The sequence below is a fragment of the Carassius auratus genome, unplaced genomic scaffold (assembly GCF_003368295.1).
Source record: "Carassius auratus strain Wakin unplaced genomic scaffold, ASM336829v1 scaf_tig00000491, whole genome shotgun sequence".
Taxonomy (NCBI): domain Eukaryota; kingdom Metazoa; phylum Chordata; class Actinopteri; order Cypriniformes; family Cyprinidae; genus Carassius; species Carassius auratus.
The window spans coordinates 5,810-23,852 of record NW_020523303.1 but is presented as its reverse complement, the minus strand read 5'-3'; the positions used below and the strand labels follow the sequence as shown (position 1 = coordinate 23,852).

The 18,043-nt window shown below is 53.0% G+C and overlaps 3 protein-coding genes across 3 annotated transcripts; all 3 read right to left on the bottom strand.

Moving 5' to 3' along the window:
* Positions 1–1,567: 1,567 nt before the first annotated feature.
* Positions 1,568–5,029, bottom strand: LOC113069004 (fibroin heavy chain-like; the record flags this gene model as incomplete). The annotated part of the gene is made up of 4 exons (XM_026241989.1): positions 4,800–5,029; positions 3,403–3,696; positions 2,608–2,748; positions 1,568–1,833 (listed from the first exon to the last, which is right to left on the bottom strand). Coding segments are annotated over exons 1-4 (795 nt in total), but the record flags the coding sequence as incomplete, so codon positions are not given.
* A 3,643-nt stretch (positions 5,030–8,672) lies between these two features.
* On the bottom strand, positions 8,673–11,330 carry LOC113069003 (fibroin heavy chain-like; the record flags this gene model as incomplete). The annotated part of the gene is made up of 4 exons (XM_026241988.1): positions 11,101–11,330; positions 9,818–9,997; positions 9,542–9,781; positions 8,673–8,953 (listed from the first exon to the last, which is right to left on the bottom strand). Coding segments are annotated over exons 1-4 (795 nt in total), but the record flags the coding sequence as incomplete, so codon positions are not given.
* A 2,115-nt stretch (positions 11,331–13,445) lies between these two features.
* On the bottom strand, positions 13,446–16,391 carry LOC113069006 (fibroin heavy chain-like). The gene is made up of 5 exons (XM_026241991.1): positions 16,211–16,391; positions 15,653–16,060; positions 14,696–14,902; positions 13,835–14,065; positions 13,446–13,738 (listed from the first exon to the last, which is right to left on the bottom strand). The coding sequence occupies exons 1-5, from the start codon at positions 16,389–16,391 to the stop codon at positions 13,683–13,685; spliced, it is 1,083 nt and encodes a 360-aa protein (XP_026097776.1). The 3' UTR covers positions 13,446–13,682.
* Between the last annotated feature and the right edge of the window lie 1,652 nt (positions 16,392–18,043).

Sequence of the window (18,043 nt, the reverse complement as noted above, 5' to 3'; positions counted from 1 at the left end):
CAGAGAGCATTTATGTGAGAAAACGGCCAAGTGATACGAAACACCAACTCTTCAAACCAAGCAATTATTTATTTTAGGAGGTTGTAGTAGTGGTAGAGACAGAAAATCTTTCTAAACTGAGCAATCAGGGAAAACATGCCATTTGAATAAAAGCACTAGAAAAGATCTCCAGAAAGTATTATGCAAAATTCCCAGGAACATCTCCCTGACCTCAACATTGACCTTGGCCACATCGCCGACAATTCCCTTGACCGCTTCCCTGTCCTGCACAGCTTCCCTGACCCTGTCAAGCGCCCTGACCAGCTCCGCTTCCCTGTCCAGCACCCTGTCCATAGCCGCTTCCTTGACCAGCTCCGCTTCCCTGTCCAGCACCCTGTCCATAGCCGCTTCCTTGACCAGCTCCGCTTCCCTGTCCATAGCCGCTGCCCTGTCCAGCACCCTGTCCATAGCCGCTGCCCTGTCCATAGCCGCTGCCCTGTCCATAGCCGCTGCCCTGTCCATAGCCGCTGCCCTGTCCAGCACCCTGTCCATAGCCGCTGCCCTGTCCAGCTCCGCTTCCCTGTCCATAGCCGCTGCCCTGTCCAGCTCCGCTGCCCTGTCCATAGCCGCTGCCCTGTCCAGCACCCTGTCCATAGCCGCTGCCCTGTCCAGCACCCTGTCCATAGCCGCTGCCCTGTCCAGCTCCGCTTCCCTGTCCATAGCCGCTGCCCTGTCCAGCTCCGCTGCCCTGTCCATAGCCGCTGCCCTGTCCATAGCCGCTGCCCTGTCCAGCACCATGTCCAGCTCCGCTTCCCTGTCCAGCTCCGCTGCCCTGTCCATAGCCGCTGCCCTGTCCATAGCCGCTGCCCTGTCCATAGCCGCTGCCCTGTCCAGCACCCTGTCCATAGCCGCTTCCCTGTCCAGCTCCACTTCCCTGTCCATAGCCGCTGCCCTGTCCAGCACCCTGTCCATAGCCGCTTCCCTGTCCAGCTCCACTTCCCTGTCCATAGCCGCTGCCCTGTCCGGCGCCCTGACCAGCGCCGCTTCCCTGACCCTGTCCGGCTCCCTGACCAGCGCCGCTTCCCTGTCCTGCGCCGCTTCCCTGTCCTGCGCCGCTTCCCTGGCCCTGTCCGGCTCCCTGACCGGCTCCGCTTCCCTGACCGGCTCCGCTTCCCTGACCGGCTCCGCTTCCCTGACCCTGTCCTGCACCCTGACCGGCTCCGCTTCCCTGACCCTGTCCTGAGCCCTGACCGGCTCCGCTTCCCTGTCCTGCGCCACTTCCCTGACCCTGTCCTGCGCCCTGACCGGCTCCGCTTCCCTGTCCTGCGCCACTTCCCTGTCCATAGCCGCTGCCCTGTCCAGCACCCTGTCCATAGCCGCTACCCTGTCCAGCTCCACTTCCCTGTCCATAGCCGCTGCCCTGTCCAGCACCCTGTCCATAGCCGCTTCCCTGTCCAGCTCCACTTCCCTGTCCATAGCCGCTGCCCTGTCCGGCGCCCTGACCAGCTCCGCTTCCCTGACCCTGTCCGGCTCCCTGACCAGCTCCGCTTCCCTGTCCTGTGCCGCTTCCCTGACCAGCTCCGCTTCCCTGTCCTGCGCCGCTTCCCTGTCCTGCGCCGCTTCCCTGACCAGCTCCGTTTCCCTGGCCCTGTCCGGCTCCGCTTCCCTGACCGGCTCCGCTTCCCTGACCGGCTCCGCTTCCCTGACCCTGTCCTGCACCCTGACCGGCTCCGCTTCCCTGACCCTGTCCTGAGCCCTGACCGGCTCCGCTTCCCTGTCCCTGTCCTGAGCCCTGACCGGCTCCGCTTCCCTGTCCTGCGCCACTTCCCTGACCCTGTCCTGCGCCCTGACCGGCTCCGCTTCCCTGTCCTGCGCCACTTCCCTGTCCGGCTCCCTGACCAGCTCCGCTTCCCTGTCCTGCGCCACTTCCCTGTCCGGCTCCCTGACCAGCTCCGCTTCCCTGTCCTGCGCCACTTCCCTGACCCTGTCCTGCGCCCTGACCGGCTCCGCTTCCCTGTCCAGCTCCACTTCCCTGTCCATAGCCGCTTCCCTGTCCATAGCCGCTGCCCTGTCCATAGCCGCTGCCCTGTCCATAGCCGCTGCCCTGTCCATAGCCGCTGCCCTGTCCAGCACCATGTCCAGCTCCGCTTCCCTGTCCAGCTCCGCTGCCCTGTCCAGCTCCGCTGCCCTGTCCATAGCCGCTGCCCTGTCCATAGCCGCTGCCCTGTCCAGCACCCTGTCCATAGCCGCTTCCCTGTCCAGCTCCACTTCCCTGTCCATAGCCGCTGCCCTGTCCGGCGCCCTGACCAGCTCCGCTTCCCTGACCCTGTCCGGCTCCCTGACCAGCTCCGCTTCCCTGTCCTGTGCCGCTTCCCTGACCAGCTCCGCTTCCCTGTCCTGCGCCGCTTCCCTGTCCTGCGCCGCTTCCCTGACCAGCTCCGTTTCCCTGGCCCTGTCCGGCTCCGCTTCCCTGACCGGCTCCGCTTCCCTGACCGGCTCCGCTTCCCTGACCCTGTCCTGCACCCTGACCGGCTCCGCTTCCCTGACCCTGTCCTGAGCCCTGACCGGCTCCGCTTCCCTGTCCCTGTCCTGAGCCCTGACCGGCTCCGCTTCCCTGTCCTGCGCCACTTCCCTGACCCTGTCCTGCGCCCTGACCGGCTCCGCTTCCCTGTCCTGCGCCACTTCCCTGTCCGGCTCCCTGACCAGCTCCGCTTCCCTGTCCTGCGCCACTTCCCTGTCCGGCTCCCTGACCAGCTCCGCTTCCCTGTCCTGCGCCACTTCCCTGACCCTGTCCTGCGCCCTGACCGGCTCCGCTTCCCTGTCCTGCGCCACTTCCCTGTCCGGCTCCCTGACCAGCTCCGCTTCCCTGACCCTGTCCGGCTCCCTGACCAGCTCCGCTTCCCTGGCCCTGTCCGGCTCCCTGACCAGCTCCGCTTCCCTGACCTGCACCCTGTCCGGCGCCCTGACCAGCTCCGCTTACCTGGCCCTGTCCGCTTCCCTGTCCAGCTCCACTACCCTGTTCATAGCCGCTGCCCTGACCTGCGCCCTGTCCATAGCCGCTGCCCTGTCCGGCGCCCTGACCAGCTCCGCTTCCCTGACCCTGTCCGGCTCCCTGACCAGCTCCGCTTCCCTGTCCAGCGCCACTTCCCTGTCCGGCTCCCTGACCAGCTCCGCTTCCCTGACCCTGTCCGGCTCCCTGACCAGCTCCGCTTCCCTGGCCGGCTCCGCTTCCCTGACCTGCACCCTGTCCGGCGCCCTGACCAGCTCCGCTTCCCTGGCCCTGTCCGGCTCCCTGACCAGCTCCGCTTCCCTGGCCGGCTCCGCTTCCCTGTCCGGCGCCCTGACCCGCTCCGCTTCCCTGTCCGGCGCCCTGACCCGCTCCGCTTCCCTGACCCTGACCTGCTCCGCTTCCCTGACCCTGACCTGCTCCGCTTCCCTGACCGGCTCCCTGACCAGCCCCGCTTCCCTGTCCGGCGCCCTGACCAGCCCCGCTTCCCTGTCCTGCACCCTGACCAGCCCCGCTTCCCTGTCCTGCACCCTGACCAGCTCCGCTTCCCTGGCAACTTGCTTGATCTCTTCCCTGACCACGTGGTTCACTGCATGCAAAGCCACCGGTGGTTGGGCAACATTTCTGCGTGGCAGGACACTGGCCATCACGGAAACAGCTTTTAGCACACAGTGGAATCATCTCCGGTACGGGACACTGACCCGGCTTCACTGCGTGAACACAGATAGTCAGCTTTAGTTTGTGCATATAGACCAGGAATCCTCAAATCTGGACCTCGAGATCCACATTACTGCAGAGTTAAGGTCCAACCCTAATCAAACACACTTGGGCATGCTAATCGGTGCCAATCCATGTCTTTGGGATCATTAGAAAAATCACAGGCAGGCGACTTTGATAAGGTTTGGAGCTAACTTCTGCAGTGCATTGGACCTCCAGGGCAAGATTTGAGGAACCCTGATATAGACAGTATGCCACTTCGTTATACAACAAAACATTCAAAGCATGAATAACAAGTTTTAGCTAAAGAAAGAATTCTATTCCAAGTCAGTGGTTCTCAATTTTATAGTCCTTGGGGCCCCCTCGCTTTGCACATTTTGCAGGTCTCCTTTATTTAACACACCTGATTGAGATCAACTTGTTGGTCCAGTTCATGGCTCTCTCTCCTGACAAGCTGATGTTCAGGAGTGTTAAATAAGGGGGACATACAAAGTGTGCAAAGCAGGGGGTCTCCAGTACTGGAATTGAGGACCACCGTTCAAAGTATTATTCGGCTTTATTTTGTAAAGCCATCCTGTCCTTAAAACCATCCTAAGGGATGAATTCAAACCGACTTTAGAGGAGAACAACAAAAGGCAAAGTCTCTTAGAACGTACATGGAATTCATTGGGTTACTACTGTGTGTGTTTTCAGCCTTAGCATCCATTATTAACTGAAACTCACTGAAAACAGGCAGCACGCAAACAGGCCCACAGTCAAATTGACAGCATTTGTGCCCTCCAGGGCAGTCTTCATCAGAGGAACATCCTCGATGGAACGGCACGACCGTCAGCCTCGCCGGACAGAAACCATCCACTAGAGAATTCAAGTGGATCATTAGGAGAGGCCAGGGAGTGCGGTTTCAGCAATTTTAAATCTGGGGTTTCGGAATGGGTCTCAAACCGAAATACAAATTTTATACATAGTTGTCTGCTTCAAATCAAAGGGGTTTGAAAACCTAATAATTCATAAACCGTGTTAATTACTTCCAAAGACTGGGAGTCACTTATTTCCGCATTTCTTCAGGGTGTGTAATGAAATCAACAGATCTTTTCACCTGTGGTTCGTCTTTGAATAGCGTGGGCTATGCTCAAGTATCCGAACAGACACGAAAAAACAGCAATCAACGAGAAATACACTCGAGCTGTCATCCTCCCAGCCTGTGAGCAAACCGCACAAAACTAAGACAAATACGTGTTGCTGCAATATCAACCTCTGTAAAATCGAATTTTAAAGATTCAAGAACAGGTCAATTCCAACCCCAATCAAACTCACCTGCCTGTAGCTTTCCAGTGATCTGAAATGCCTTGATTAGCTAGTTCAGGTGTGTTTGATTGGGGTTGGACCAGCTGAATGCTGCGTTCTAGCCATGTCATAAATTAAGCTAGCCTAATTAGGAGAGGATGGTGCATTTCTATGGCGACACTATCAACTGCAAAATGAATATGCAGTGGTCAGGTGCTACAGCGATCATGTTGTGGTACCAGTAGGTGTGTTTGAAAATTACCCAGAACAAAACTTACAACAGTAATGTACAAGAGTGTGCAAACCATTTATTCAGTAATCAACAACTGTATATTCGTAAAAGTTACAAGTCTTGTTTGCTTTATTATTAACATTGTTCTCCAAACTGGTGCAGTAGTCCTCAAGTCTCCTGAAGAAAATGGATGAAATTTGGCTTGGACCCTGACCTTGTAGGTGTAATTTTCCCCAAATAATAAAAAAAGATGTACAAGAAAAGTTATTACATTCATTTGAACACATACGTATCAAAACGATTTAACTTGAATGTAATATGTATTCCTTTTCCCTCTACGAAAATTAACCATGGTTTTACTACAAATAAAACCAAAAAACCATGGTTACTATAGTTAAACCATGGTAACCACAAAATAACCACGGTTTTGCTATATTAACCATAGTTTAACCATGGTATTTGTAGTAAATCTGTGGTTATACAAATGGTGGTCAACACACCAAAAAACCATGGGTTACTACAGTTTTACTATAATAAAACCATGGTTATTTTTCGTAAGGGTCATTACATTTTGCACATCCACCCCAAAAAATATATAAACGTAAACAAAATTACAAAATACATGGATAATATAGATAATATAGAATTTACATTAATGCATTAACTAACAAGAATTAACAGTGAACAATACATTGATTACACAATTGGTTAATCTTTGTTAATGTCAATAAAACAAGGGTGGTTCATTGTTCATGTTAGTTCACAGTACATGAACGTTTACAAAAACAACTTGAGATTTTAATAATGCATAAGTAAACGCTCAAATTAACATGAACCAAGATAAATCAATGCTGTGGAAATATTGTTCATTATTATTTATTTATACATGTAATTAACTAATGTCAACTAATGAACCTCATTGAAGAATGACCGCAGATGAGGCATTAAGTGTGTGGCACTACGACCAACTTAACATTTTACAAGATTAATGTAGCAATGGGTTTGCTCGGTTTTAATCATGTAACGGTTAATAGATTTGAGCAAAGAAATAAAGTGCCATACTGATTGCAAATACAAAAACAAGACGAGTAAAGAAAATGTGGTACTTATTAAATACATTTTTATTTAGATGTACTCTATGAACAGAGAAAACCCGCTGTTAACAGGTTAATATAACATTTCTCAGTCTAGGACTAGTAAAATAATGGCAATATACTATGATGAACACAGCTCTCCTCAGAGTGGCAGCATCATCTTCTTGTATGACAGGTGTTAAGGCACAATACTGCCACCTGGGAGCTAAACCAGGTAGTGGTGCTGGAGTATTTACATGTGGCGAATACTGGTATATCGTCACGCACACCAAATTAACACGATATCGATAATCATTACTTTGAATATCACGTTTGTCTCCCAAACCGGTATGTCGCAACAACCCTACCATGAAACATTTTAAATCTAGCCTCTTTTACTTAGTTTATTTTCACAAACACACCAAGCTTTACTTCAATTCTAAATCCAAAATAAGCTTTTGACCTGTAACACAGGTTATGCTATTCCTAGGTTTATTAGTACAACGGTTTAAGAATCAACGTCTTTTAGAAACATGCTGTCTTGAACATATTGCCTCAGCAGAATCACAAGAGCTTATGGAAGTGTCACTTGCGCCCTACAAACTGTTTTCAGCCATAATGAAATGTGTCTAGAGCACCAAATCAGCATAATACAATGATTTTAGACCGGAGTAATGGCTGCAGACTATTCAGCTTTGGCAAGAATAAATTTAATACACACACCAAAAAAAATAAAAAAAATAAAAAAAAATCATGATTTTCTCATGCAATTATTATCCAGTACTCAGGGAGAGAAACTTACAGCACTGATGCCAGAGAGCATTTATGTGAGAAAACGGCCAAGTGATACGAAACACCAACTCTTCAAACCAAGCAATTATTTATTTTAGGAGGTTGTAGTAGTGGTAGAGACAGAAAATCTTTCTAAACTGAGCAATCAGGGAAAACATGCCATTTGAATAAAAGCACTAGAAAAGATCTCCAGAAAGTATTATGCAAAATTCCCAGGAACATCTCCCTGACCTCAACATTGACCTTGGCCACATCGCCGACAATTCCCTTGACCGCTTCCCTGTCCTGCACAGCTTCCCTGACCCTGTCAAGCGCCCTGACCAGCTCCGCTTCCCTGTCCAGCACCCTGTCCATAGCCGCTTCCTTGACCAGCTCCGCTTCCCTGTCCAGCACCCTGTCCATAGCCGCTTCCTTGACCAGCTCCGCTTCCCTGTCCATAGCCGCTGCCCTGTCCAGCACCCTGTCCATAGCCGCTGCCCTGTCCATAGCCGCTGCCCTGTCCATAGCCGCTGCCCTGTCCATAGCCGCTGCCCTGTCCAGCACCCTGTCCATAGCCGCTGCCCTGTCCAGCTCCGCTTCCCTGTCCATAGCCGCTGCCCTGTCCAGCTCCGCTGCCCTGTCCATAGCCGCTGCCCTGTCCAGCACCCTGTCCATAGCCGCTGCCCTGTCCAGCACCCTGTCCATAGCCGCTGCCCTGTCCAGCTCCGCTTCCCTGTCCATAGCCGCTGCCCTGTCCAGCTCCGCTGCCCTGTCCATAGCCGCTGCCCTGTCCATAGCCGCTGCCCTGTCCAGCACCATGTCCAGCTCCGCTTCCCTGTCCAGCTCCGCTGCCCTGTCCATAGCCGCTGCCCTGTCCATAGCCGCTGCCCTGTCCATAGCCGCTGCCCTGTCCAGCACCCTGTCCATAGCCGCTTCCCTGTCCAGCTCCACTTCCCTGTCCATAGCCGCTGCCCTGTCCAGCACCCTGTCCATAGCCGCTTCCCTGTCCAGCTCCACTTCCCTGTCCATAGCCGCTGCCCTGTCCGGCGCCCTGACCAGCGCCGCTTCCCTGACCCTGTCCGGCTCCCTGACCAGCGCCGCTTCCCTGTCCTGCGCCGCTTCCCTGTCCTGCGCCGCTTCCCTGGCCCTGTCCGGCTCCCTGACCGGCTCCGCTTCCCTGACCGGCTCCGCTTCCCTGACCGGCTCCGCTTCCCTGACCCTGTCCTGCACCCTGACCGGCTCCGCTTCCCTGACCCTGTCCTGAGCCCTGACCGGCTCCGCTTCCCTGTCCTGCGCCACTTCCCTGACCCTGTCCTGCGCCCTGACCGGCTCCGCTTCCCTGTCCTGCGCCACTTCCCTGTCCATAGCCGCTGCCCTGTCCAGCACCCTGTCCATAGCCGCTACCCTGTCCAGCTCCACTTCCCTGTCCATAGCCGCTGCCCTGTCCAGCACCCTGTCCATAGCCGCTTCCCTGTCCAGCTCCACTTCCCTGTCCATAGCCGCTGCCCTGTCCGGCGCCCTGACCAGCTCCGCTTCCCTGACCCTGTCCGGCTCCCTGACCAGCTCCGCTTCCCTGTCCTGTGCCGCTTCCCTGACCAGCTCCGCTTCCCTGTCCTGCGCCGCTTCCCTGTCCTGCGCCGCTTCCCTGACCAGCTCCGTTTCCCTGGCCCTGTCCGGCTCCGCTTCCCTGACCGGCTCCGCTTCCCTGACCGGCTCCGCTTCCCTGACCCTGTCCTGCACCCTGACCGGCTCCGCTTCCCTGACCCTGTCCTGAGCCCTGACCGGCTCCGCTTCCCTGTCCCTGTCCTGAGCCCTGACCGGCTCCGCTTCCCTGTCCTGCGCCACTTCCCTGACCCTGTCCTGCGCCCTGACCGGCTCCGCTTCCCTGTCCTGCGCCACTTCCCTGTCCGGCTCCCTGACCAGCTCCGCTTCCCTGTCCTGCGCCACTTCCCTGTCCGGCTCCCTGACCAGCTCCGCTTCCCTGTCCTGCGCCACTTCCCTGACCCTGTCCTGCGCCCTGACCGGCTCCGCTTCCCTGTCCTGCGCCACTTCCCTGTCCGGCTCCCTGACCAGCTCCGCTTCCCTGACCCTGTCCGGCTCCCTGACCAGCTCCGCTTCCCTGGCCCTGTCCGGCTCCCTGACCAGCTCCGCTTCCCTGACCTGCACCCTGTCCGGCGCCCTGACCAGCTCCGCTTCCCTGGCCCTGTCCGCTTCCCTGTCCAGCTCCACTACCCTGTTCATAGCCGCTGCCCTGACCTGCGCCCTGTCCATAGCCGCTGCCCTGTCCTGCGCCCTGACCAGCTCCGCTTCCCTGACCCTGTCCGGCTCCCTGACCAGCTCCGCTTCCCTGTCCAGCGCCACTTCCCTGTCCGGCTCCCTGACCAGCTCCGCTTCCCTGACCCTGTCCGGCTCCCTGACCAGCTCCGCTTCCCTGGCCGGCTCCGCTTCCCTGACCTGCACCCTGTCCGGCGCCCTGACCAGCTCCGCTTCCCTGGCCCTGTCCGGCTCCCTGACCAGCTCCGCTTCCCTGGCCGGCTCCGCTTCCCTGTCCGGCGCCCTGACCCGCTCCGCTTCCCTGTCCGGCGCCCTGACCCGCTCCGCTTCCCTGACCCTGACCTGCTCCGCTTCCCTGACCCTGACCTGCTCCGCTTCCCTGACCGGCTCCCTGACCAGCCCCGCTTCCCTGTCCGGCGCCCTGACCAGCCCCGCTTCCCTGTCCTGCACCCTGACCAGCTCCGCTTCCCTGTCCTGCACCCTGACCAGCTCCGCTTCCCTGGCAACTTGCTTGATCTCTTCCCTGACCACGTGGTTCACTGCATGCAAAGCCACCGGTGGTTGGGCAACATTTCTGCGTGGCAGGACACTGGCCATCACGGAAACAGCTTTTAGCACACAGTGGAATCATCTCCGGTACGGGACACTGACCCGGCTTCACTGCGTGAACACAGATAGTCAGCTTTAGTTTGTGCATATAGACCAGGAATCCTCAAATCTGGACCTCGAGATCCACATTACTGCAGAGTTAAGGTCCAACCCTAATCAAACACACTTGGGCATGCTAATCGGTGCCAATCAATGTCTTTGGGATCATTAGAAAAATCACAGGCAGGCGACTTTGATAAGGTTTGGAGCTAACTTCTGCAGTGCATTGGACCTCCAGGGCAAGATTTGAGGAACCCTGATATAGACAGTATGCCACTTCGTTATACAACAAAACATTCAAAGCATGAATAACAAGTTTTAGCTAAAGAAAGAATTCTATTCCAAGTCAGTGGTTCTCAATTTTATAGTCCTTGGGGCCCCCTCGCTTTGCACATTTTGCAGGTCTCCTTTATTTAACACACCTGATTGAGATCAACTTGTTGGTCCAGTTCATGGCTCTCTCTCCTGACAAGCTGATGTTCAGGAGTGTTAAATAAGGGGGACATACAAAGTGTGCAAAGCAGGGGGTCTCCAGTACTGGAATTGAGGACCACCGTTCAAAGTATTATTCGGCTTTATTTTGTAAAGCCATCCTGTCCTTAAAACCATCCTAAGGGATGAATTCAAACCGACTTTAGAGGAGAACAACAAAAGGCAAAGTCTCTTAGAACGTACATGGAATTCATTGGGTTACTACTGTGTGTGTTTTCAGCCTTAGCATCCATTATTAACTGAAACTCACTGAAAACAGGCAGCACGCAAACAGTCCCACAGTCAAATTGACAGCATTTGTGCCCTCCAGGGCAGTCTTCATCAGAGGAACATCCTCGATGGAACGGCACGACCGTCAGCCTCGCCGGACAGAAACCATCCACTAGAGAATTCAAGTGGATCATTAGGAGAGGCCAGGGAGTGCGGTTTCAGCAATTTTAAATCTGGGGTTTCGGAATGGGTCTCAAACCGAAATACAAATTTTATACATAGTTGTCTGCTTCAAATCAAAGGGGTTTGAAAACCTAATAATTCATAAACCGTGTTAATTACTTCCAAAGACTGGGAGTCACTTATTTCCGCATTTCTTCAGGGTGTGTAATGAAATCAACAGATCTTTTCACCTGTGGTTCGTCTTTGAATAGCGTGGGCTATGCTCAAGTATCCGAACAGACACGAAAAAACAGCAATCAACGAGAAATACACTCGAGCTGTCATCCTCCCAGCCTGTGAGCAAACCGCACAAAACTAAGACAAATACGTGTTGCTGCAATATCAACCTCTGTAAAATCGAATTTTAAAGATTCAAGAACAGGTCAATTCCAACCCCAATCAAACTCACCTGCCTGTAGCTTTCCAGTGATCTGAAATGCCTTGATTAGCTAGTTCAGGTGTGTTTGATTGGGGTTGGACCAGCTGAATGCTGCGTTCTAGCCATGTCATAAATTAAGCTAGCCTAATTAGGAGAGGATGGTGCATTTCTATGGCGACACTATCAACTGCAAAATGAATATGCAGTGGTCAGGTGCTACAGCGATCATGTTGTGGTACCAGTAGGTGTGTTTGAAAATTACCCAGAACAAAACTTACAACAGTAATGTACAAGAGTGTGCAAACCATTTATTCAGTAATCAACAACTGTATATTCGTAAAAGTTACAAGTCTTGTTTGCTTTATTATTAACATTGTTCTCCAAACTGGTGCAGTAGTCCTCAAGTCTCCTGAAGAAAATGGATGAAATTTGGCTTGGACCCTGACCTTGTAGGTGTAATTTTCCCCAAATAATAAAAAAAGATGTACAAGAAAAGTTATTACATTCATTTGAACACATACGTATCAAAACGATTTAACTTGAATGTAATATGTATTCCTTTTCCCTCTACGAAAATTAACCATGGTTTTACTACAAATAAAACCAAAAAACCATGGTTACTATAGTTAAACCATGGTAACCACAAAATAACCACGGTTTTGCTATATTAACCATAGTTTAACCATGGTATTTGTAGTAAATCTGTGGTTATACAAATGGTGGTCAACACACCAAAAAACCATGGGTTACTACAGTTTTACTATAATAAAACCATGGTTATTTTTCGTAAGGGTCATTACATTTTGCACATCCACCCCAAAAAATATATAAACGTAAACAAAATTACAAAATACATGGATAATATAGATAATATAGAATTTACATTAATGCATTAACTAACAAGAATTAACAGTGAACAATACATTGATTACACAATTGGTTAATCTTTGTTAATGTCAATAAAACTAGGGTGGTTCATTGTTCATGTTAGTTCACAGTACATGAACGTTTACAAAAACAACTTGAGATTTTAATAATGCATAAGTAAACGCTCAAATTAACATGAACCAAGATAAATCAATGCTGTGGAAATATTGTTCATTATTATTTATTTATACATGTAATTAACTAATGTCAACTAATGAACCTCATTGAAGAATGACCGCAGATGAGGCATTAAGTGTGTGGCACTACGACCAACTTAACATTTTACAAGATTAATGTAGCAATGGGTTTGCTCGGTTTTAATCATGTAACGGTTAATAGATTTGAGCAAAGAAATAAAGTGCCATATTGATTGCAAATACAAAAACAAGACGAGTAAAGAAAATGTGGTACTTATTAAATACATTTTTATTTAGATGTACTCTATGAACAGAGAAAACCCGCTGTTAACAGGTTAATATAACATTTCTCAGTCTAGGACTAGTAAAATAATGGCAATATACTATGATGAACACAGCTCTCCTCAGAGTGGCAGCATCATCTTCTTGTATGACAGGTGTTAAGGCACAATACTGCCACCTGGGAGCTAAACCAGGTAGTGGTGCTGGAGTATTTACATGTGGCGAATACTGGTATATCGTCACGCACACCAAATTAACACGATATCGATAATCATTACTTTGAATATCACGTTTGTCTCCCAAACCGGTATGTCGCAACAACCCTACCATGAAACATTTTAAATCTAGCCTCTTTTACTTAGTTTATTTTCACAAACACACCAAGCTTTACTTCAATTCTAAATCCAAAATAAGCTTTTGACCTGTAACACAGGTTATGCTATTCCTAGGTTTATTAGTACAACGGTTTAAGAATCAACGTCTTTTAGAAACATGCTGTCTTGAACATATTGCCTCAGCAGAATCACAAGAGCTTATGGAAGTGTCACTTGCGCCCTACAAACTGTTTTCAGCCATAATGAAATGTGTCTAGAGCATCAAATCAGCATAATACAATGATTTTAGACCGGAGTAATGGCTGCAGACTATTCAGCTTTGGCAAGAATAAATTTAATACACACACCAAAAAAAATAAAAAAAATCATGATTTTCTCATGCAATTATTATCCAGTACTCAGGGAGAGAAACTTACAGCACTGATGCCAGAGAGCATTTATGTGAGAAAACGGCCAAGTGATACGAAACACCAACTCTTCAAACCAAGCAATTATTTATTTTAGGAGGTTGTAGTAGTGGTAGAGACAGAAAATCTTTCTAAACTGAGCAATCAGGGAAAACATGCCATTTGAATAAAAGCACTAGAAAAGATCTCCAGAAAGTATTATGCAAAATTCCCAGGAACATCTCCCTGACCTCAACATTGACCTTGGCCACATCGCCGACAATTCCCTTGACCGCTTCCCTGTCCTGCACAGCTTCCCTGACACTGTCAAGCGCCCTGACCAGCTCCGCTTCCCTGTCCAGCACCCTGTCCATAGCCGCTTCCTTGACCAGCTCCGCTTCCCTGTCCAGCACCCTGTCCATAGCCGCTTCCTTGACCAGCTCCGCTTCCCTGTCCATAGCCGCTGCCCTGTCCAGCACCCTGTCCATAGCCGCTGCCCTGTCCATAGCCGCTGCCCTGTCCATAGCCGCTGCCCTGTCCAGCACCCTGTCCATAGCCGCTGCCCTGTCCAGCTCCGCTTCCCTGTCCATAGCCGCTTCCCTGTCCATAGCCGCTGCCCTGTCCATAGCCGCTGCCCTGTCCAGCACCCTGTCCATAGCCGCTGCCCTGTCCAGCTCCGCTTCCCTGTCCATAGCCGCTGCCCTGTCCAGCTCCGCTGCCCTGTCCATAGCCGCTGCCCTGTCCATAGCCGCTGCCCTGTCCAGCACCATGTCCAGCTCCGCTTCCCTGTCCAGCTCCGCTGCCCTGTCCATAGCCGCTGCCCTGTCCATAGCCGCTGCCCTGTCCATAGCCGCTGCCCTGTCCAGCACCCTGTCCATAGCCGCTTCCCTGTCCAGCTCCACTTCCCTGTCCATAGCCGCTGCCCTGTCCAGCACCCTGTCCATAGCCGCTTCCCTGTCCAGCTCCACTTCCCTGTCCATAGCCGCTGCCCTGTCCGGCGCCCTGACCAGCGCCGCTTCCCTGACCCTGTCCGGCTCCCTGACCAGCGCCGCTTCCCTGTCCTGCGCCGCTTCCCTGTCCTGCGCCGCTTCCCTGTCCTGCGCCGCTTCCCTGTCCTGCGCCGCTTCCCTGGCCCTGTCCGGCTCCCTGACCGGCTCCGCTTCCCTGACCGGCTCCGCTTCCCTGACCGGCTCCGCTTCCCTGACCCTGTCCTGCACCCTGACCGGCTCCGCTTCCCTGACCCTGTCCTGAGCCCTGACCGGCTCCGCTTCCCTGTCCTGCGCCACTTCCCTGACCCTGTCCTGCGCCCTGACCGGCTCCGCTTCCCTGTCCTGCGCCACTTCCCTGTCCATAGCCGCTGCCCTGTCCAGCACCCTGTCCATAGCCGCTGCCCTGTCCAGCACCCTGTCCATAGCCGCTTCCCTGTCCAGCTCCACTTCCCTGTCCATAGCCGCTGCCCTGTCCGGCGCCCTGACCAGCTCCGCTTCCCTGACCCTGTCCGGCTCCCTGACCAGCGCCGCTTCCCTGTCCTGCGCCGCTTCCCTGTCCTGCGCCGCTTCCCTGGCCCTGTCCGGCTCCCTGACCGGCTCCGCTTCCCTGACCGGCTCCGCTTCCCTGACCGGCTCCGCTTCCCTGACCCTGTCCTGCACCCTGACCGGCTCCGCTTCCCTGACCCTGTCCTGAGCCCTGACCGGCTCCGCTTCCCTGTCCTGCGCCACTTCCCTGACCCTGTCCTGCGCCCTGACCGGCTCCGCTTCCCTGACCGGCTCCGCTTCCCTGACCCTGTCCTGCACCCTGACCGGCTCCGCTTCCCTGACCCTGTCCTGAGCCCTGACCGGCTCCGCTTCCCTGTCCTGCGCCACTTCCCTGACCCTGTCCTGCGCCCTGACCGGCTCCGCTTCCCTGTCCTGCGCCACTTCCCTGTCCGGCTCCCTGACCAGCTCCGCTTCCCTGTCCTGCGCCACTTCCCTGTCCGGCTCCCTGACCAGCTCCGCTTCCCTGTCCTGCGCCACTTCCCTGTCCGGCTCCCTGACCAGCTCCGCTTCCCTGTCCTGCGCCACTTCCCTGACCCTGTCCTGCGCCCTGACCGGCTCCGCTTCCCTGTCCTGCGCCACTTCCCTGTCCGGCTCCCTGACCAGCTCCGCTTCCCTGACCCTGTCCGGCTCCCTGACCAGCTCCGCTTCCCTGGCCCTGTCCGGCTCCCTGACCAGCTCCGCTTCCCTGACCTGCACCCTGTCCGGCGCCCTGACCAGCTCCGCTTCCCTGGCCCTGTCCGCTTCCCTGTCCAGCTCCACTACCCTGTCCATAGCCGCTGCCCTGACCTGCGCCCTGTCCATAGCCGCTGCCCTGTCCGGCGCCCTGACCAGCTCCGCTTCCCTGACCCTGTCCGGCTCCCTGACCAGCTCCGCTTCCCTGTCCAGCGCCACTTCCCTGTCCGGCTCCCTGACCAGCTCCGCTTCCCTGACCCTGTCCGGCTCCCTGACCAGCTCCACTTCCCTGGCCGGCTCCGCTTCCCTGACCTGCACCCTGTCCGGCGCCCTGACCAGCTCCGCTTCCCTGGCCCTGTCCGGCTCCCTGACCAGCTCCGCTTCCCTGACCCGCTCCGCTTCCCTGTCCGGCGCCCTGACCCGCTCCGCTTCCCTGTCCGGCGCCCTGACCCGCTCCGCTTCCCTGACCCTGACCTGCTCCGCTTCCCTGACCTTGACCTGCTCCGCTTCCCTGACCGGCTCCCTGACCAGCCCCGCTTCCCTGTCCGGCGCCCTGACCAGCCCCGCTTCCCTGTCCTGCACCCTGACCAGCTCCGCTTCCCTGTCCTGCACCCTGACCAGCTCCGCTTCCCTGGCAACTTGCTTGACCTCTTCCCTGACCACGTGGTTCACTGCATGCAAAGCCACCGGTGGTTGGGCAACATTTCTGCATGGCAGGACACTGGCCATCACGGAAACAGCTTTTAGCACACAGTGGAATCATCTCCGGTACGGGACACTGACCCGGCTTCACTGCGTGAACACAGATAGTCAGCTTTAGTTTGTGCATATAGACCAGGAATCCTCAAATCTGGACCTCGAGATCCACATTACTGCAGAGTTCAGGTCCAACCCTAATCAAACACACTTGGGCATGCTAATCGGTGCCAATCAATGTCTTTGGGATCATTAGAAAAATCACAGGCAGGCGACTTTGATAAGGTTTGGAGCTAACTTCTGCAGTGCATTGGACCTCCAGGGCAAGATTTGAGGAACCCTGATATAGACAGTATGCCACTTCGTTATACAACAAAACATTCAAAGCATGAATAACAAGTTTTAGCTAAAGAAAGAATTCTATTCCAAGTCAGTGGTTCTCAATTTTATAGTCCTTGGGGTTCCCTCGCTTTGCACATTTTGCAGGTCTCCTTTAACACACCTGATTGAGATCAACTTGTTGGTCCAGTTCATGGCTCTCTCTCCTGACAAGCTGATGTTCAGGAGTGTTAAATAAGGGGGACATACAAAGTGTGCAAAGCAGGGGGTCTCCAGTACTGGAATTGAGGACCACCGTTCAAAGTATTATTCGGCTTTATTTTGTAAAGCCATCCTGTCCTTAAAACCATCCTAAGGGATGAATTCAAACCGACTTTAGAGGAGAACAACAAAAGGCAAAGTCTCTTAGAACGTACATGGAATTCATTGGGTTACTACTGTGTGTGTTTTCAGCCTTAGCATCCATTATTAACTGAAACTCACTGAAAACAGGCAGCACGCAAACAGTCCCACAGTCAAATTGACAGCATTTGTGCCCTCCAGGGCAGTCTTCATCAGAGGAACATCCTCGATGGAACGGCACGACCGTCAGCCTCGCCGGACAGAAACCATCCACTAGAGAATTCAAGTGGATCATTAGGAGAGGCCAGGGAGTGCGGTTTCAGCAATTTTAAATCTGGGGTTTCGGAATGGGTCTCAAACCGAAATACAAATTTTATACATAGTTGTCTGCTTCAAATCAAAGGGGTTTGAAAACCTAATAATTCATAAACCGTGTTAATTACTTCCAAAGACTGGGAGTCACTTATTTCCGCATTTCTTCAGGGTGTGTAATGAAATCAACAGATCTTTTCACCTGTGGTTCGTCTTTGAATAGCGTGGGCTATGCTCAAGTATCCGAACAGACACGAAAAAACAGCAATCAACGAGAAATACACTCGAGCTGTCATCCTCCCAGCCTGTGAGCAAACCGCACAAAACTAAGACAAATACGTGTTGCTGCAATATCAACCTCTGTAAAATCGAATTTTAAAGATTCAAGAACAGGTCAATTCCAACCCCAATCAAACTCACCTGCCTGTAGCTTTCCAGTGATCTGAAATGCCTTGATTAGCTAGTTCAGGTGTGTTTGATTGGGGTTGGACCAGCTGAATGCTGCGTTCTAGCCATGTCATAAATTAAGCTAGCCTAATTAGGAGAGGATGGTGCATTTCTATGGCGACACTATCAACTGCAAAATGAATATGCAGTGGTCAGGTGCTACAGCGATCATGTTGTGGTACCAGTAGGTGTGTTTGAAAATTACCCAGAACAAAACTTACAACAGTAATGTACAAGAGTGTGCAAACCATTTATTCAGTAATCAACAACTGTATATTCGTAAAAGTTACAAGTCTTGTTTGCTTTATTATTAACATTGTTCTCCAAACTGGTGCAGTAGTCCTC

Bases quoted from the DNA above. Each gene is read 5' to 3' on its own strand.
- LOC113069006 (XM_026241991.1), bottom strand. From the start codon at position 16,391: ATGCACAAACTAAAGCTGACTATCTGTGTTCACGCAGTGAAGCCGGGT. The intron at 16,061-16,210 runs GTCAAGCAAGTT...GAAGCGGAGCAG, and splicing joins ACCACGTGGTCAGGGAAGAG to GTCAAGGTCAGGGAAGCGGA. The intron at 14,066-14,695 runs GTGGCGCAGGAC...AGGGCAGCGGAG, and splicing joins CAGCGGCTATGGACAGGGAA to CTGGACAGGGCAGCGGCTAT.